The sequence below is a fragment of the Panthera leo genome, chromosome F3 (assembly GCF_018350215.1).
Source record: "Panthera leo isolate Ple1 chromosome F3, P.leo_Ple1_pat1.1, whole genome shotgun sequence".
In the NCBI taxonomy this organism is placed as follows: Eukaryota; Metazoa; Chordata; class Mammalia; order Carnivora; family Felidae; genus Panthera; species Panthera leo.
In genome coordinates, this window is record NC_056696.1 from 27,546,774 (window position 1) to 27,567,933 (window position 21,160).

The following is a 21,160-nucleotide window of genomic DNA, read 5'->3' on the forward strand; positions in this document are numbered from 1 at the left end:
TGCCTTTTTTTTCAAAGAAAAAAATTTAAATGTATATTCTGTCTCCCAAACTCTTCCTCTTGATGAGGAATAGCCCTCTTTTCTCTTTACAGCTTTAGGAGGAAAATGAAGCTGTGTGTTTCAATACTTATTTGAGCATCTGTCATGGTAAGCTGAAAGTTACAGAAATCTTATCCTTCTTGAATAGACTATGCTTATAGGACAAACATATCAGAAAAGAATTCTAACATTGTATTGTCTATGAAAAAATAATACTGATTAGGGCCTAGGATCGTAACAGTTGAAAAAAGACCAAATTGGTCGTAGGATACACTGAAATAAAAACACTGGGGAGTTCAAATACCAAAAGTCAACTGCAAGACTTCATGTGTGTCATTATATAGTTTTACTAATAATAGAAAATGAAGTTGACAATTCAAATTGCTCTGGATACACATTAATTAGTACCACCAGTTTTATTTGTACAAGAAATGACTGGTCCACTGGACTTATCTAACTCAGTAATAATTACTGTTATTTCTCGACAGACCAGTGATATTTCCCCCATAGTTTTAAAGTACAAAAACAAAATAGAAAAAAAAAAAAATCCCAAGTATAAATAATGCAACCTTTAATCTATTATGGGTCACTAAATTGTTACCACTGATTATGATGATTCAATTTATTTAAACTAAAAAAAAAAAAAAAAAAAAAAAGACAGAGAGAGAGAGGTAATTAAACTATTCCGCTTCAGTTTTTGGGCCAACAAACATTGCTTGGCAAAACATAAAAAAACAACAAAAGCCAAAAATTTGTATGATTTTTCAGAAAAAAATCTCAATTTGGAAAGGGAAAAAATTTGGAAGTTTATCAGAATAAATCTGGAATAAACTCCTTTGGAAACGAACTATTTGTCAGTTAACAAATAGTGGATGGAATTTTGGCAGTAACAGTTGACTTGAATATAACCTACTGGATCACGACAGGTATGAGTGAAGACCTACAATACATGGCAGAAGGGCAGATGACAAAAGGGGCTTATTAATGGGTAACACCCACGTGTTTAAGACTAAGGAAGTGATAACAGCTCGTTTGTCTCTCGTCAAAACGACGGAAGTAATTTACTTTCACGAATCCACTGATGTTGATGCTGGAATCTTCAACTGGATCTAGCCGGATGGGAGGATTAAAACACACTTCACTTTTTCCTGGAATTTATATTAATTTTGATAGATAACAAAATGCTCAATTTAGTGCCAACCACATTTAGGAAAGTAAAATCCTTTAAGGTTGGGGCTTATTTGGATGATTTAGGAAAACAGGAAAGAAATTAGACAAGGAAGTAAAAATGGGCATTGTGCACAAACCATGAGAGCCTGAAATGTCTAAGAAATGTATTTTTTGTTTATGACCCAAGTTTAGACCCCCAAAATCTTAAAAGCAGGCTTTCTCTCACAGGAGGGCATGAAATACAATATTTATCCTTTAAAACTGCTGGGAGAAATGGCTGCCAAGGTCTGTTTTATTAATGTAATGTGAAAGAGGAAGGATTATTTGTTCTTTGCTCTCAAATATACGGTTTCCCCAAGACAGACTTTCAATTTGATCAAATTTTGGCTAAAGTAGTGAGTCCAGATGAAAAAATATCCAACAAAAGTGTAGGCAGTCTCTGAAATAGCTTTATCTTCTAACTCAGAGTTAGGAAAGGTTTCAATTACCCTAAATGCTGAAGCTTAATAAGGCATAACTTCAGTTGTTATGGTTGGAGTATGGGCAAATATATTCCACATCTGTTCCTTAAACAAAAAAGTATCAGACCTCTTAAAAAATGTCAACCAGTTGTGTGGAAGTATATAGATGCTTTGTTAGGAGAGACATGCTCAGGATTCTAAAGCAGCAGCAACGTAAAAACTCAGTAATAAAACTTTGGCTTAAAATTAAAAAAAAAAAAAAAAAGAAAGAAAAATCAAAGTCAAAGTGGTGCAAGTTATCTCGTGAAAGAGGTATTGCGGACTAAACCCTCAAATGCGGTCCAACATTAGTTTCCCCTGTCTTCTTTCACTGTTACCACCTTCATTGCACAGGAGTTATATCATTCTTTTATGGTTAAGTTTCATAAATAATGAGAAAACTATATGCAACAAATACATCATATTTCCCACCCACCCAGCAACCCTCCCCAAAATAAGAAAAGTTACATCAAATTAAAAAGTAGCTTCGTGAATGAAGGTACTGCTCTAAGTTGCACTTTCCCTGCAAGTGCAGCCAGTGCTTTTGCGCTGGGTATGAAGGAAAGGAAAAAATTCTCCACATAAACGGACAAAAAAGTTAAAAACCAATGTCCGGTTTCAACCAGTCAAAACCGGGCCAAGCGGAAGCCGAGGTATCTCGGTACCGTCCCATCAGAGGGTCCTTGCAATGCCTGTTCTTCATCCTGATAGGTATCTGTGTCCTTGTGATTGTAAACAATCCATAAGATACTAGGTTTTTGTTCCTTAAAATGTCCTCTGATTGGCAAAATGAAGTAAATATTTGTTTTAAAAATAGAAAATGAAAATTAAACCAGAAGAAAAGAAAAGAAACACAGTGAGCTTGTTTGGAGTCCATAGGATCCGATCTGGAAGAGCTCGGAAAATGTGTTATGTGTCTTCTCCTGTTTTCGGCTGGAAAGGTACTAGAGGTTGCGTTGGTCGAAGAAAGAATTGTAGAGTAGGAAAACCAAAGATGTTAAACTAGACCAGAGGCTTCAAGTGTTAGCTTCATCATCTGTGTCTTCTATCAATACCTTAGTGTCACGAGCCTTGGATCTAGGGAGAAAAAAAGCACACAGTCCATTATTAAAATACAAACATGTCATGGTATTGGATACATTTCCAATCTTACCACCATTAAAAACACATTGTAGGGGCGCCTGGGTGGCTCACTAGGTTAAGTGTCTGACTTCAGTTCAGGTCACAATCTCACAGTTCATGAGTTCGAGCCCCACATTGGGCTCTATGCTGACAGCTCTGAGCCTGGAGCCTGCTTCAGATTCTGTGTCTCCTTTCTCTCTCTCTCCCCCGCCTGCTCTCTCTCTCTGCTCTTTCTCAAAAAATAAACAAACATTAAAAAAAATACATTGTAAAAGGGCATTATATACTGCACCAGATGGACTATTCTTGGAGTTTCATATTCAGTTTCAGGTATTATTGGAAAAACATTAAGAAAATAGACTGCAACCAGAGGAAGGTAAAAAGAAAAATGGCAGGTCATGTGCAACAGAGAGAGAAATTATCCAAAATGAGAAGATCTGAGTTGATCAGCCATAAAAAAAATAATGAAATCTTACCATTTGCAACAACATGGATGGACCTAGAGGGTATGATGCTAAGTGAAATAAATCAGAGAAAGACAAATACCGTATGATTTCACTCACATATGGAATTTAAGAAACAAAACAAGTGAACAATGTAAAAAAAAAAAAAAAGAACACAAACAAAAAAAACAGACTCTTACATATAGAGAACAAACTGCTGATTGCCAGAGAGGAGGTGGGTGGAAGGAGGGGTGAGATAGATAAAGGGGATTAAGAGTACACTTATTGTGATGAGTGCTGAGTAATGCATGGAAATGCTGAATCACTATATTGTACACCTGAAACTAATATAACACTGTATGTTTATACTTGAATAAAAATAAAAGGAAAAGACCTGAGTTTGAGTATTGACTCTGTATGATGTAACTTTTGGAGTGTTAATTTTCATCTCTGTAAAGCAGGAATAATAATACCTATTTATATAATAGTACTTTTACCTCATAGAGATAGTGTCAATATCAAGTGAGAAAATGGATGAAATAAACATCAGCAAAGTATTAAACAAATTATGATGAGGTTGATAGAAATACTGCCATTTGAGGTACACACGAAACAAGGTGAGTAAGCCAGCAAAAGAGAAGACCTAAGGAAAGGCATGACATTTGTCTCCAAAAAGTTGACTAAGTATAATGTAGAAGAGGGAGGAAGTTATGTTAGAAAGTTATGTTAGAACTAGCATCAACTGGTTGAAGTTACTGTGAAGCATATTTCAGCCCAACATAAGCTATTAGCCACAATAACCATCCAATAATAAAATCAGGTGCCCCATCTACATAAACTTCATTATCATTGACAACTGTCAATCAGCATATGATGACCATCTCATCAGGATGCATTAGAAGAGATTCTTCTACTAGATGAAAAGTGGGATAAGATAATGTTAAGATACTTTTAAATTCATAAGTCCTATGAGGTACAAGCGGTACTTTGTGAAGTGGGTATTATTACTCCCACTTGACAGAGGTGGAAAACTGACGTTCAAAAAGGTAAAGAGTGTGTGCTAAAGGTTGCGTGAGTCACAAAGTCTGTACTCAAATTCAGAATTTATTTTAGATTCTCTGCTCTCTCCATTTCACATAACCTGTTCCATTGTTTTTTAAGTTTTTATTTATTTTAGGGAGAGCGAGAGAGCATAAGTGGGAGGAGGGACACAGGGGGAGACAGAATCCTAAGCAAGCTCCACAGTCAGTGAGGAACCTGATCTCACGAACCAGGAGATCAACCTGAACTGAAAACAAGAGTGGATGCTTAACCGAGTGTGCCACCCAAGTGCCCCTCTGTTCCATTGTTTTAAACATCTTCTTCTGGTTGCAATCTAATATCTCAGTGTTTTTCCACTTAACACCTGAAACTGAACGTAGTAATCTAGTGCCAAAAAGCTTCCTGGTTTCTGAAGCAGAAATAACATATGTTTAGACTGCCCTCTGCTGGTGACTAATAAGGATCAGCCATCCACATTTAGTAGCTCAATGAGACAACTGCCTAGTCCTCCAGTTCTTTTCAGCACTTACCCTGCTGACCCCACCTACCAACCCCTAGTGCCCCTCCTCCTGCTTCAAACTCTACTTCCTCACTATAATTGTATCATGCTTTGTTTTGATGTTCTTCCCACTCACCTCCCTGGCCATTCCTTTCCCAATCCTTTACTTCTTTTTTCTCTTGCCCGTGTTTCCTCAGGCTTAGCTTCCTGTTTTCTGCCCTTCTTTTCTGTACTTTATCTTCTTCAGAGAACTTCCAAATTCTATTTGAAGCCTGAGCAATTTGTACTCTGCTCCCTTCTACCTATGGGTTACTATTACCACCTCCTATTTTTTTTTTTTTTTTTTTACTTCCTCTAAAACATCTCCTTCTATTATTTTTAGTCCTACTGTAAAGCATCCTGACCCAAGTCCTCAATGTCTGATATGTAAGAATACTGCAGTGGCCTTCCAGTTGGTATTCTGGCCTTTAGTGTCCCCTTTCCCAACATATTTTGAAAAGTGCCATTAAAACTCATGAAAATACTACTTTCCTGTCATTCTTTCATGAAAAAAATTCTCTGACTCCTTCCTGCCTATAGGATCAAGCTTGTTTTTTCCAGCCTTTTACAATTATACTTCATCTATTTGGCTAAATTTTCTTACTCTAGTTCTAGTCACATGGCTTTTCCCTCTGCCCCTCATTTCTACCCTTATGTCTTCATCCTGTGCCTCTGGCCTAGTCAAGCACTCTCTTATCCTTTAGAAAACTGCTCATGCTCAACATCATTCCCATCCACTGTGAAATCTCTAGATTCCAAATGCAGCCACAATATATTCTACATTATTGTTCCTTTTAGGATCATACAAAGTTAATGACTTATAAAAATACTGCTGTGGGTATTTAGTAAGAAAATAAACACAATGGCTTATATTTATATAAGCTATTCATATATAAGAGCTCTTTCTGTGAGGAAACTGGTCTAAATCCCATCATAACCACTCTATAAGCAGGGGCCATATTCATTTCAATTTTTTGATGAAAGATAATGCAGAGGAATTAAAATGGTTGAATGCCAGTAAATTCATGTGGTTCAACCTGATACCATCTTAGCTTAATTGTTAACCAGTACTAACACCTGAAGGAAATTCGTTTCAGAAAAGCAGAAGCCATACATACTGAGAAGCGAGGCGAGGCCGGCGCAGGGATATGCTCTGGCTATACTTCCACGGACGGTTTTTCTGGCGGTTTCGTACCCCATCATCCTGGTCCATCATCTGTTCTAGGAGTGTCTGGTCATCTGCATTCAGAGGAGCCACAGAAATGTCCCGCACGGCACGGAATTCACCACAGTTATTCAGATGTTCATTCTCCAGGCGGAAGAAGTTCCACACAAATCGCCTTAGCAAAATAGGGTAGGTAGGTAAATTACTTATAAAATTTGAACATACTGTTGTAACCTGTAAACCTCCCAGTGTATCAAGTGTCCATTCAAGAAACAAAAACAAGGAATTAAAGGTTAGAATATTAAAACAGGAAAAGATGGTGTGGTGGGGAGGGAATAAGAATGACATAGACAAAAGGAAAATTCCAAGGGGGAAAATACAGCAGCGGGATGGCTATGTGTCTGCAGTTCAAGGCAGAGTCTAGGGCTGAAGACTGCATAAAGACAGTTATTTCAAGTCATGGGATTAAGAATAATGTAAGTGGAGGAAAGAAGAGGGCAGAGGATTCAACCATGGAACACTCCCAACATTCATAATTTGGGAAGAGGAAGAAGAACCAGTAAAGGAGTTAAGAAGGAATAGCCAGGAAGACATAGGAGTTTGGCTTCTGAGAAATGACGTGAAAAAAGTAAAGTTAAGGTCAGTACCAAGAACAGATACTGGATTTAGCAAAACAAAGAGGCAGTATGATACAAGAGCATAGATTCTGAAAGACTGTCTAGATTCGAATCATGACTCCATCATTTCCTAGGTGTAACGACCTTGGATGAGTTACTTAACCTATGCTTCAGTGTCATGAGTAACGTGGGACAGTAACAGTATCTACCTCAGAAGATTGTTCTGAGGAGTCAATAAGCTGATACACATAAAGGGCTCAGAACAGTGCCAGGCACATAGTGGGCAATACATGTTTGCTGCTATTGTTATTATTACTGTTATTATTAACACAAGATTATTAACACAAGCAATTTAGTTTGAGTATTGGGAAAAAAGACGAGTTGAATTAAAGGGAGAATGGGGGAGGAGTGTGAGAGCGGAGACAGCAAGTACAGACATCTTTTGAAGAGTTTTGTTGTAAAGGAGACAGAAATGGGCATGAATTGGAGGAGGAAAGTAGATTCAAAGGAGGCTCCTTGCTTTTGTTTTAAATGGGTGATAGAACATCTGAGTCTATTATTAAGCAGATAATTTTAAAGGAAAAATGAAATAAGAACCTCAAAAAGGAATTTTTTTTTATCTATAAAAAAAATTTTTTTTTCAATTTATAAAGCAGCATCATATGTGGAAGAGAAAGAACTGGGAAGGGAGTAGGTCTTGTAGTGATGGAGAGTTTCAGGTCCTAGACCTAGAGATTTGGGAAAATGAAGAAGAGGGGTTGACACATGGTTTGGAGAAAGTACTGACAGCAGCAAGCACAGTTTCCAGACGCTGTCTTATTTTATCAGACCACCCTGATAGATGTGCCCATCCTGACTCAGAGGAATGCCATACACGTCTGCAAATATCTTTATTTCATTTTCACTTGTGAAAGGTATTTTCAGTGTATAAAGAGTTCTAGGTAGGCAATTGTTTTCTTTCAGCACATTGAAAATATCATTTTATACTTTCTTTAAGTAGGCTCCATGACCAGCATGGAGCCCAATGTGGGGCTTTTACTTATGACCCTGGGATCAAGACCTGAGCTGAGCTCAAGAGTCAGGTGCTTAACTGAGCCACCCAGGGGCTTCTGAAAACATCATTTTAATGACTTCTGGTTTTCATTGTTACTTTTGAGAAGTCAGCTGTTAAACTGCCACTTCTTTGACGATAATCCTTTTTTTTAAAAAGGATTTGACGATAATCCTTTTTAAAAAAAATAAGCATTTTAATTCAAGTATACTATAGATATACAAAAGTGTGCAAATTATTAAGTGTGCAACCTGGTTATTATAAAGTGGTCACACTTTATAATTACCACTCAGAAATTAAAAAAATATAACATTATCACACCCCCAAAGCTGCCTTTATGGTGCTGTCCTATGTTCTAGAAAGTTTACTGATTTACCTTTCTTATTGATTTATCTTTCTTATTCATTCACTCATTCATTTATTTCTAATGTTTACTTATTTTTGAGAGAGAGACAGGAGGCAGAGAGAGAGAGAGAGAGAGAGAAAGAGAGAGAGAGAGACAGAGCACCCAAAGTGGGCTCTGTTGCTGACAGGGGAGAGCCCAATGGCAGGGCTTGAACTCACAAACTGTGAGATCACGACCTGAGTCAAAGTCAAATGCTTAATCTGACTGAGCCACCCAGGTGCCCCATACCTTTCATATTTAGTTCTGCAATGGAATAGATTTTGTATACAGTATGCGGTGAGAGTCAAGATTCATTTTCCCCCCATATGGATAGCCAGCTCAGTTGATTCAATATCACTTACTAAAGAACCTCTTTTTCTCCACTATTATTTAGTCACTTTTGTCATAAATCAGGTAATGCCGATGTATGTGTGGAACTGTTTCAGGACTCCCTATTCTGTTCTAGTGGACTATTTGTCTATTCTGTCACTAACACTAGACACTGTTTTAATTACAGTGGCTACATAGGAAGTCTTGATATTTGAGAGTATAAGTCCTATAACTTTTTTCTTTTCAGCATAGTCTTGGCTACTCTTTTTTTTTTTTTTTTTTAATGTTTATTCATTTTTGAGAGACAGAGACAGAACATGAGCAGGGGAGGGGCAGAGAGAGAGGGAAAAACAGAATCTGAAGCAGGCTCCAGGCTCTGAGTTGTCAGCAGAGAGCCTGACGTGGGGCTCAAACTCATGAACCACGAGATCGTGACCTGAGCTGAGGTTGGATGCTCAACCAACTGAGTCACCCAAGTGCCCCTAGTCTTGGCTATTCTTGATCCTTACTGTTTCCATGTAAATTATAGAACTGGCTTGTCAATTTTCATACACATAATCATTCATTAAATTTATTCCTAGGTATTTGATATATTCTGATGCAACTCACAGTGGTATGTTTGTTAAAATTTCATTTTCTAGTTGTTTAGGACTGTTTGTTAGGGCATTACATTTTTATTTATATTAACCTTATATTCAGGGACATAGCTATGCTTATTTTAAAGGTTTTGTGTAAATTCTTTTGAATTTTCTGCATATGCAATCATGTCATGGGTGAGTAATTAGTTTTATTTTTTCCTTTTTAATTCTTATACTGTCTCCCCAATGCACTACCTATATTTTCAGTATGATGTTAAAAACAAGTAACAACAGGCATAATAATCTCATTCCTGATCTCAAGGGAGAGCTTACAGTGTCTTCCCATTAAATATGGCCTTATTTATGTTTTTTGTAGATAATCTTTAAATTATTTATGAACAAGTATTGACTTTTCTCAGTATTGTTTCTACATATCTGAAGATTTTTCTCCCTTTATTCTGTTAATGTGGTGAGTTAACACAGATTAAGTTTTAAATGTTAGTGATTTTTGCATATTAAATCTCACATTCCTAGAATGAAACTAACTTGTGATGTACTATGCTATGATGTACTATGCTTTTTATATACTGTTGGATTCACTAGCTAATATTTTCTTCAGGAGTTTTGCATTTCTTTACAAGAGACAGACTGGTCTTCCTTGGAATGTCCTCCTAGGTTTAGAGATCAAAGCCATGCTGGTTGGACAAAATGGAACTGGGAAGTGTTCCTTTTATCGCCTCTTTTCTCTGGAAGAGTTTTGTGTAAAACTGGTAACATTTCCTCATATTTCTGGAGGAATTCCTTGGGCTTACCATTTTCCTCATGAGAAGAAGTTTAATATGAATATAATTTCTTTAATAGATACAAGCCTATCAAATTTTCTATTTTATTGGTTTTGATAAACAGTGCTTCTCAAGGAATTTGTCCATTCCATGTCAATTTTTAAGGTTTATTTATTATTTTTGAGAGAGACAGAGGGAGACACAGAATCTGAAGCAGGCTCCACGTTCTGAGCTGTTGGCAGAGAGCCTGACATGGGACTGAAACCCATGAACTGAGAGATCATGACCTGAGACAAAGTCGGACACCTAACCAACTGAGCCACCCAGGTACTCCTCCATGTAAATTTTTTAACTTACTGGCATAAAATATATCTTGAGGATTTTTGTTATTTGTAATTTGTGCGTTCTTTCCTTTTTTGCTTAATCATTCATGTTTAGGGGTGCCTGGGTAGCTCAGTCGGTTGAGTGTCCAACTCTTGGTTTTGGCTCAGGTCATGACTTCATAGTTTGTGGGATCAAGCCCCACTTTGGGCTCTGTGTTGACAGTGTGGACCCTGCTTGGGATTCTATCTCTCCCTCTTTCTCTGCCCCTACCCTGCTGGCACTCTCTCTCTCTCTCAAAATAAAAATAAACATTAAGAAAAAAGTCATGTTTAGATATTTATCAATTTTATTCGTCTTTTTAAAGAACTAACTTTGGCTTGTTAATTTTCTCGACTTTGTTTTCTATTCCATTAATTTCTGTTCTTTATGTTTCCTTCCTTCTACTTTCGTTTGGGTTTGATTTGCTGTTTTAAAATCTTCTTGAAGCCAAAGCATAAGAGACTTTTAAAAACTGAGAACTGAGGGTTGATGGGGGGTGGGAGGGAGGGGTGGGTGGGTGATGGGTATTAAGGAGGGCACCTTTTGGGATGAGCACTGAGTGTTGTATGGAAACCAATTTGACAATAAACTTCATAAAAAAAAAATTTCTTGAAGCTGTATATTTTTCCAATGTATACACTTAAAGCTATACATTGCCTTCTAAGCATGGCTTTAGCTGCATGTTCTTCTGTCACATTATCAGTTTCATTATGTTTAAAATATTTTAAAATTTCCATTACAATTTCAACTTTGACCCCTGGGTTATTTAGTCATGTATTGCTTGATTTCTATACATTTGGGAATTTTCAGTTATCTTTTTGTGATTTCAGTCCTCTGAAATTTGTTGAAACTTACTTTACGGCCTAGCATGCGATTAATTTTGGTAAATGTTCTACATGCAAGTAAAAGAATGTGTATTTAGTAGTTGAATGCAGTGCTCCATATATGTCAATTAGGTCAAGTTGGTTAATTAAACTATTACTGAGAAATGTTAAAATCTTCCCCTAAAATTGTAAATTCACCTACTTCTATTTTTTACCAATGTCAGTTTTTGTTGTTTTTTTTTTTAACATATTTTTAGGCTATGTTATTAGGTGCATACAAAATTGCTAGGTTTGGCAAATATACTTAGTGCAAAATTAGCTTTAGTGCTTTGCTTACCTTTAGGGTATCTGCTTTTACTTAGATTTTGGGCTATCTTGTTAGATTACCGATGTTTTTAGGAAGGTTTAAAAAACAATTCCTCTGGAATTTTTATTATTTCCAGTGAGAAGGCTGCCTCCTGAATAACCCAGAATGCCAAATTGCAAATAATGATTCTCAAAAGATTTTTATTTTAATTTCTAAGACTTTTTTTTTTAAGAGAGAAAGAGAGAGAGAGAGAGAGAGCAAGTGGGGGAGAGGGACAGAGGGTTAGAGAGAGGGAATTTTAGACAGGCTCTATGCTCAGTGTGGAGCCAGACATAGGGCTCAATCCCACGACCCTGGGATCATGACCTGAGCCAAAATCAAGAGTCAGATACTCAACCAACTGAACCAGGCAGGCACCCGTTTTAAGACTTTTTACCTCCCAATTTGCACTCATGAACCTTCCAATGGAGCCCAATTCTAAAAAAGCTTAAAAGCCATCATTAGTAATTATTTTAACTTTCCAAGAATTAATCTTTTAGATCTTCAAGTAGGATTTCCCAACTCTGAGGCTAATGAGAAGTTTGAGAAAAGTTAGAAAATTTAAGCCTTTCAAGTATATGTTTTAATGAATTCTAATTTGTAAGTATTGGGGTTTTTTTTAGGGGACAAAACTTTGATAGACTTTTTGGTAGTTTGCTTACCGGAAAACCTCAAGAGGAGCAAAGACAGTAGCAATGATGTCCCCAGAATGAGGCAACAATGTCATGGAGGTAATTGAGATTTGGATAGTCCAAGCAAAGCGCAGAATCACATCCTCTATGATGGCACAGTAGTAATAGGCCTGAGGAACAGTAAGCAAATTGAGTACACTTACCATTATGTTTCTCACAAATAAGCATACCTGTCACAGCACCAAGACTCACATGTCCCATCAACAAGCACAGATTAAAGAGGAAAAATGGTTTTATTTTTATTTTACTGTTTTAGAAGACCTCACCAATTTAATTTTTCTCATAAATAGTACAATATTCAAAATGAAGTTTTCCTGCATTTCATTAATCACTTAACAAATACATTTTATTCTCATATTGTATACCACGCTCTCTTTTAGACCCTAGAAATATAAGCCAGATGAGATCCTTGATCTGACTGAGATTATAAAGTGTACATCATATACTAATAATGACTCAATAGCAAAAAGATTAGCAGATTCATTAACTGTCATTTGTACTTTTATTCTCAAGTTGCTTCACTCTGCATTTGAAGGAAGTTTTTTGCCTTGTTTTTTGACGTCATTAAATAAAATGAAACTTGGATATCATATACATGGTTGAATTTAAGGAATGTTCTATTTTTACATGAGAAAGACAGCATTCAATCATTTTTTTCAAGTGCTAGTACCTAGTATCTAGGCATCCAATTTTAGCCATACAAAAGTTTTAAGTATACAAACTGCCAATAGACTAGAACTATAATTCATGGATTTGCTCATTCTTAATCTCTGGATAATCAGCTCTTTAAATATATGCATTTAAAAACTGGAAACTAGAACTGCTCTGGTAACTGCTATATGACACCATAGCATTTATTTTTTTAAAAAATTAACACAGGAATACTAGTCATGTTAGAAGGCTATTAACAAAAAAAAAAAAGCAGTCCCCTTGCCATCCTCTCCTCTCATTCTCTACAGACAATTTCAAAATTTGTAGCTATCTGTCCGAGGATTTATCCTCCATATTTCTAAATAATGTGTATATATTGCTATATCCTGGTTAATCAATTGTAGATATTATCCACTGCTTATTATCATAAATCTTATGAAGATTTAAACATATTTACATTTCTCTTTGTTCCTTTCCCCATCCACCAATGTAGCAATAATGCAGTTTTTTGATAAATTCACATCCAGTGAATTCATTATTAGGCCTCAATAAAGAGCTACAATTTCATGTTACTTTAAGAGTCCATCTTAAACTGATCTACAATTGACTATGTGGGGCTCATGTTACCAAAAACATGGAAGTCTTTTGGGAGGAATAACTTAACATGAGGTCATGAGACAAAGACAAGTTTTAATATGGAGATAACAAAGATACTTTCTGGACCTGGATGTGGTGCTCACTAATATGCATTGTTAATCCCTAGGAACTGATTTCAAGATTCATATAACTGTGTTCTTAAGTTTTAAATGAAGCTACACTGGACTCCACCAAAAGTTTCTTTTCCCTTTTCAAGGAGAATGAATCTTATTCCAATATTTGTCTTTTTAAAATTGAAAGGAATGTGGTGATCCAGCAGAACATTTTTCTTATAAATTTGCAAATTATAATGGAGGAAAGCATATACTTTATTTTCTAGGGTCATGAAAATATGCAGTAAGGAAACTGATTGAAAAACTCTATTCACTAATTTTATTACATAGAAACAAATAAGTTAGAACTATTTAAAAGGAGGCATGGATTGTGCTCGCTTCGGCAGCACATATACTAAAATTGGAACGATACAGAGAAGATTAGCATGGTCCCTGCGCAAGGATGACACGCAAATTAGTGAAGCGTTCCATATTTAAAAAAAAAAAAAAAAAAAAAAAGGAGGCATGGATTAACATTTATATAAAGACACAAACAGTTCATCTAAGCAATCAGCACAAGAAGTAAATGTATTATATGGCTCCGTAAGACAAGAACACAAGCAGCAATAAGGCATATGCATCTGGTGAGCACAAAAGTGCCATCACTAACCTGAGCTCATGTCTGCTCTCTGACTTGCCCTTATTAACATTACTGATTTCTTTTCTTCCTTCCTTCCTTTTTTTTTTTTTTTGAAGATTTTTTTTTAAGTAATCTCTACACCCAACATGGGACTCGAACCTATAACACCAAGATCAAGAATCACATGCCCCACCGACTGAGCCAGCCAGGTGTCCCCTGATTTTTTCTTCAAACGAGATTTACAAAGATATGTCTAGTACCTAGGCCATATATTCTAAATTTGCACATTGGAATTATTGCTATATCTTACATAAAAAAGATCAGTGTTAATGAATATCCTCCTTTCTGTCTTCATTTGCTTATGTGAAGTTACCCTACTCATTCTTTGTACCCACTCTCCTACCATCCATCTTCAGTCGTCACATGTGAAAACAGCCTTCCCTACTCACCAACTGAATATTACATTTTTACACACTTTTCAAAGTACAGTTCTGAGGTAGTGATGACATTTTGACATAGTATATGAAGTATTAGTAACCCAATCTATACATTCCCCCCCCCCCCCCATCACAGAATTTTAGAACTGGGAAAGGATCAAGAAATAATCTAATAGAAGAGAATACACTGTAGTATAGTTGCCTAAAGTTATATAGCTAGTTAGTGAGAGACCTGGGATCAGAATTCACTTACCAGGATTTCTAGTTCACTGTTTTATTTCTTTCAGTATTTGAGTAAAGACACTCTTGGTCTTTGACTTTTTAATTCAGGTCCTCCTACCCAAATACAGACAAAATCCTAAAATAATTCCTAAGGAATTATCCATATATTTCCAGACTACATTGGCACTCCACATTAACAAAAACCAGCTGAAGTAAATGAAAAGAGCAGTCTTCTTGATGCACTGAAGGAGTCAGGCACTTCCTTTCCTTTGTGCTTTCAAAGCCTTGCTCATTCAGTCAAGTCTTTATTCACTGACTCCACAAATATTAAGTCTACTATATGCCAGGAACTATGTTGGGCAGTGAGGGATATGAATACCTAAGCAGATAACTGTAATACAATGTGATAATTGTTGTAACAGAAATTTGTAGAGGGTAAAATGGGATTAGGACAAATGACTAAATATGCTTGGAAAAATAGTCTTTTTAGAGACAGTAACACTTAAGCTGACTTTTTAAAAGGAGGAACAGGAGAGGATGTGGAGAAAAAGAAACTCTTGTGCACTGTTGGTGGCAATGCAATTGGTGCAACCACTGAGGAAAACAGTATGGAGAAAAAGAAACAGAAATACCATATGATTCAGTAATTCCATTACTGGGTATTTACCCAAAGAAAACAAAAACACTAATACAAAAAGATATCTGTATTCCTTTGTTTTACTGAAGAATTATTTACAACAGCCAAGATATGGAAGCAACCCAAGTATCCACTGATGATGAATGGATAAAAATGTACACACACACACACACACACGCACACACAAACACACTGGACTATAAAAAGGATGAGATACTGTCATTTACAACAATATGAATGGACCTGAAGGTACTATGCTAAGTGAAATAAGTCAGAAGAGCAAGACAAATACCATATGATTTCACTCATGGGGACTCTAAAAAACAAATTAATAAACAAAAAGCATAAACAGACCCATAAATACACAGAACAAACTTGTAGTTGCCGGAGCGATGGGAGGTAAAGGAATGGACAAAATGGGTGAAGGGGAGTGGAAGGATACAAGCTTCCAGATAGGAAGTAAATAGGTCACTAGGATGAAAGGTACAGCATAGATCCCGGGATACAGTCAACAGGATTATAACAGTGCTACATGGTGAAGGATGGTAGCTACACTTGTGAGCATAGCGTAACATACAGGGTTGTTGAATCACTGTATTGTACACATGAAACTAATGTAACACTCTGTCAATGATAACTTCAATTAAAAATAAATAAAATGAAAAAGGAGGAGCAAGAGTTTGCAAGGCAGACAAAAGGGAGGGAAGAGGGTATCTGAGATAGAGGGAACTACATGTCAAAATTAGGTCACAAATTTTGTAAGTTATTTATTCCTCTGTTCTAGACTCTACCACATTATAGTGCAATTTGTCTACTTACCTGTTTAACATAGGTTATGGCCTCTTGGAGAACCAGAACTTTACTTTGTTTTTATTTTCTATAGTGCCCAGCAGTTGGTAAAAACCTGACATTTTTGTTGACAGAATGCATTAGTATTTTTTGGTAATTAGTTGTTTTTTTTCTAAGTATATTAGGTTGGGATTAGGTATGTACCATAATAGGGTTTAGCTGGTGATACACTTGAGTTTTTGGGGTTTTTTAAAAAAACAAATACAAACACTTTTGTACATACTTTTTGGGGGTATACAATCTCTTCCCGGAGAAAGGTGTTTTCTCCAGCATTCTTATCAAAGAGACCCCAGTCCATCTTCAGATCCCAGATGAGGGTATAGCAGGAACTGATGATACAAAACACAATCCAAAGGTAAAAGAATACCATGGTGTCTGAGTGACCTCGTTCTAAAGAAAATGGAAAAGTAAAAGAGAAAATTACTAGATTAAAGTAAAATTCTTCATTAAATAAAACTCATTTAAAAAGCAGATTCTTTCTTTATACAGCTCCATAAAGGAAGTAAGATTTTATATAAATATCCCTGGTTAGGGACACTAATAGAAGTTAAATAGTAAATCTGATTCTCCTGAAGTACAAAGTAATCACCAAGCATTTATCAAGTACATATAATTTGTACAGATGTGCATTTTTGGAGGCTGTATGCTGAATACATAAAAATCCAAATAACTGCAATAGAGGTTTTGAATATTACAAAAGATGTCATTTTAATTTTTGCCATCAGGTGGCAGGTTAGGGTCAAAGATGAGAAAAAATTATGAAACCCCACTAATAAGAAATGTATCACATGTGTTTCAACAAATTCTTACATTGTTTTTATTTTAGAACATTTCCTTGGTACACTTAGATCTTGTCAATACTTACTGTGAAGGCAACTAGATAATTTTAATTCTAGATAAAATGCCAGAAAGCAACACACTGATGAGGAATTTATCCTTAAGGACATATATAAAAGCAAATTTCTCTCATTCACAAAGCATGATATTTTTGCTTCTTTAGAGGTTGTTTATAGATACAAAATGCTGGGAACACTATAAAGTACACTAAATCAGAATAAAAATAATTTGTGTATGTGCTTATATAATTTAGTATTTTTCACTCTTAAGTGCTTCATATATTCTCTAAGGAAATTCTTTGCTAAGTTTTGAGAGTCATCATGATGTTATTTGTGTTCTCTAGATGCAGGATATAGGTATACAACTACTAACATAGTCCTCAATTATCAGGAAAAAGAGGTATGAAACATCTAATTCAAAAAAGTTAAAAATTTTGGTTAGTTTCCCAAAGGCATAGAAAATAAGGATGTATCATGCCCTCACCACAATCCTTCCTATTACAATAAATTAAAGGGTGCCTCGCTGGCTGAATTGGAAGAGTATGTGACTCCTGATCTCCGGGTTGTGAATTCAAGCCCCATACTGGGTGTAGAGATTACTAAAAAAATAAATAAACTTAAAAAAATTAATTAAAATTCTTCCTACTGAAACAAGTTTTTATTAATCATTTTTATGTATTAAAGTATTACTTGAGTACAGTATGATTCAAAGGCACCCTTCAGAAATTTATATTATAGTGAGTGAAAATAGCCATTTGTTATTGATAAACTTGAGCTCAAAATGAAGTATAAACAAAGCACTAGGGGAACATCAAGGAGAACAGGAATGTTTCCGACAGCAGGAAATAAGGGGAAGTAGCATGTGAGTTATTTGTAGAAGAGTAAACAGTGTTACAAAAGTCAGGCAGATGAGGCAAGGACATTCAAAGCTGAAGGAAGATAATGAACAGTCCTAAGGGTGGGAAAGTACAAGGTGTGTTTGAGGAGCTGCAAGTAATCTAAATATAGTGTGGGTGAAATATGGAGGATATAAGATAAGGGGTCTGATTTAAAATGAGGCTGGAGGGGCATCTGGGTGGCTCAGTTGGTGAAGCATCTGACTCTTGATTTCAGCTCAGTTCATCATCTCACCGTTTGTGAGACGGAGCCCACGTTGGGCTCAGTGCCGATAGCACAGACCCTGCTTAGGATTCTCTCTCTCTTTCAAAATAAGTAAATAAATAATAAAAAAAAAAGAGGCTTAAAAAATAAATAAAATGAGACAGGAAAAGACACTTGGGGTCTGACTATGGAATGCTCTCTTGGCACTTAAGATCAGATCTGTATTTAAAAAAAATAAGCTGGCAGGTTGCCTGCATCAGAATTACAGCTGATTTAAAAAATACAGATATGTTAGAATTCTAATGTTAATCAGTTCATACCAGCTCATAAGAACTGACTGTTATATTTTCAAAACTAAGCTGATTGTTAAAGTTATTATTAAAAATTAAATTACATAAACTTACAATTAGTTCTATTAAAAACAAAGGTAATAAAAACTCAAAATTCATTACTTCCTAATTAATTTACTAAATTTTGCTTTTATCTTTTTTTGGATTATGTATGTTTATTTTATCTGTATAATGGGAATATTATATAATGCTGTGCTGATATACATCTTTTCCCAACATTCAATGTTATCTTAGTAGCTTAACCTGGCTATGGTGGAAGTATTTACACCACGGAAATCAACAAACACTACAGATCAGTACCTCTTATCCCTACTCCCACCTAAGAGCTGGCACAACACTGTTTAGCTTCTTCTGGACCCAGAAACCAATATTTTTTAAATGGTCCACAGTGATACTAATGAACAGTCAAGCTTAGACATAAACACATTTTCAGGTTTAAACTATTTCTTTTTTTTAAATTTCTTTTTAATGTTTATTTATTTTTGAGAGAGAGAGTGACAGAGTGCAAGCAGGAGAGGGGCAGAAAGAGAGGGAGACACAGATTTTGAAGCAGGCTTCCAGGCTCTGAGCTGTCAACACAGAGCCCGACGTGGGGCTCGAACTCGTGAACACAAGATCATGACCTAAGCAGAAGTCAGACACTTAAACAACTGAGACACCCAGTTGCCCCAGGTTTAAACTATTTCCACAAAAACTCTTCTTCACCAATTGTGTTGAATTGTGTTGAATATTTATACTACAACATTGTTCCACATAAATTATCAATATAAAAGGCCTAACAAAATATTTACTTATCTTAGTTTAGTTGGATGTGTTCTGACATGTTTATTTCATTCTATAGACAGAGTCTAGCTAAGTATTATTCAGTAATCAACATCATGATTGCATTAAAAATTTTTATAACTTATCTACTAAGGTTTGCAAAGAATAAAGCAAATTCAGCACTTTATAGTAAAGTTCACACTGTTTCTATATTTTCAAAACAAGATCAACACAAAGAGAGAAAGACAAGCAACTTAACTGTAAATTATATCTGCAACTCTTTCTTTAAAAAGTGAATGCTTGGGCGCCTGGTGGCTCAATTGGTTAAGCGTCCAACTTCGGCTCAGGTCATGATCTCGTGGTTGGTGGGTTTGAGTCCTGCGTCAGGCTCTATGCTGATGGCTCAGAGCCTGCAGCCTGTTTCGGATTCTGTCTCCCTCTCTCTCTGCCCCTCCCCCGCTCATGCTGTCTCTTTCTGTCTCTCAAAAATAAATAAATTCAAAAACAATTTTTTTTTTAAATTAAAAAAAAAAAAAAAAAAAAAAAGAAATTTAAGGGGCTCCTGGGTGGCTCAGTCAGTTAAGCATCCGACTTCGGCTCAGGTCATGATCTCGTGGTTCGTGGGTTTGAGCCCTGCGTCAGGCTCTGTGCTGACAGCTCAGAGCCTGAAGCCTGCTTCCTACCCTGTGTCTCCCTCTCTCTGTGTCCCTCCCCCACTCGTGCCTTGTCTCCACCTCTCTCTCCAAAAATGAATAAACATTAAAAAAATTAAAATAAATTAAAATTAAAAAGTGAATGCTTACTATGTGCCAGGCACTTTATATATATTCTCATTTCATTTTCACAATAAACTATATTTCTGTTTTCTAGTAAAAGTAATGAAATGAGAATAAACAGATATTCATCAAGAGGTAAAAAATTAGTATTTCTCAAGTAAGTTCAGGTAACATCAAGTTTTTACTGAAAGCTGATTTTCTTTTCTAATTACTAAAGAAATCATCAAATTCAAATTATTATATAAAAGGAGATTGTGTGGGGGGGAGTTCAAAAGAAAAGAATTAATAATGAAATAAAAATCAATGTGCTAGTTTTTTTAATGTCTTAGCTTTTAAACACAAGTCCTATTCTTAGAGTGTAATTCTTAAAATGATATAATGGGTCAAGTGCTTCTTTCCTTTTTTTTTTTTTTTTTTTAATTTTTTTTTTAACGTTTATTTATTTTTGAGACAGAGAGAGACAGAGCATGAATGGGGGAGGGGCAGAGAGAGAGGGAGACACAGAATCGGAAGCAGGCTCCAGGCTCTGAGCCATCAGCCCAGAGCCCGACGCGGGGCTCGAACTCACAGACCGTGAGACCGTGAGAACGTGACCTGAGCTGAAGTCGGACGCTCAACCGACTGCGCCACCCAGGCGCCCCATCCTTTCTAAGCTCATATTATTTCCATGAAATTTCTGTGAAACACATACAAGGCCTTACTCACTTTTTAAAAGGCAGGTATTCCAACAGATTATTTTAGAATAAGAAATGTTTTACTTTACTTCTTCAAATAATGATTAGCATATACCTAGTCTACATGTGTTACATTTTGGTCTCTTTTTAATTATTACCCTTACTTGATCTTTCCCATCTCCCAAATGAGGAGTGCTTTTCCCTGAAATCATCTGCCTTTATTGGTATTCAGGGAATGCACTAGAAAGATATTATCACTTTAGGCAAGCAATTACATCTAATTCTCTCTTGGCTAACTCTGGTAGCCCACTTTAGTGATGTTCAGAATCACAGAAAATCAAGTCATTGCTATTCTACCCTGAGCTTCTATTATACACCCACCATGTTAGAAGCATAATTCATGCTGGAAATATTTATGGCAATGGTATCTACTGAATCTAAAACAAATAAAAACAAGCTTCTTAGGGTTTTGTACTCATCATTATCATAAAAGGGATAAAACAAAATAACATGTTAGGAAAAGTGCTGAGAGAGAAACCAGGAAAATTAC

At 35.9% G+C, this 21,160-nt stretch overlaps 1 protein-coding gene and 1 non-coding gene across 6 annotated transcripts in view; one reads left to right on the top strand and one right to left on the bottom strand.

Moving 5' to 3' along the window:
- Positions 1 to 370: 370 nt before the first annotated feature.
- Positions 371 to 21,160, bottom strand: part of XPR1 (xenotropic and polytropic retrovirus receptor 1) — a 215,134-nt gene continuing 194,344 nt past the window's right edge. For all 5 annotated transcript variants that reach the window (XM_042925575.1, XM_042925577.1, XM_042925578.1 and 2 more), the window contains 4 exons: positions 16,335 to 16,501; positions 11,957 to 12,096; positions 5,972 to 6,193; positions 371 to 2,786 (listed from right to left, as the gene is read on the bottom strand). In XM_042925575.1, coding sequence (XP_042781509.1) covers positions 2,726 to 2,786; positions 5,972 to 6,193; positions 11,957 to 12,096; positions 16,335 to 16,501 — 590 coding nt within the window. In that variant the 3' untranslated portion in view covers positions 371 to 2,725. The remainder of the gene's footprint in view (positions 2,787 to 5,971; positions 6,194 to 11,956; positions 12,097 to 16,334; positions 16,502 to 21,160) is intronic.
- LOC122212541 lies at positions 13,718 to 13,824 on the top strand. The gene has a single exon (XR_006199210.1). It is a non-coding gene; the product is annotated as a U6 spliceosomal RNA (small nuclear RNA).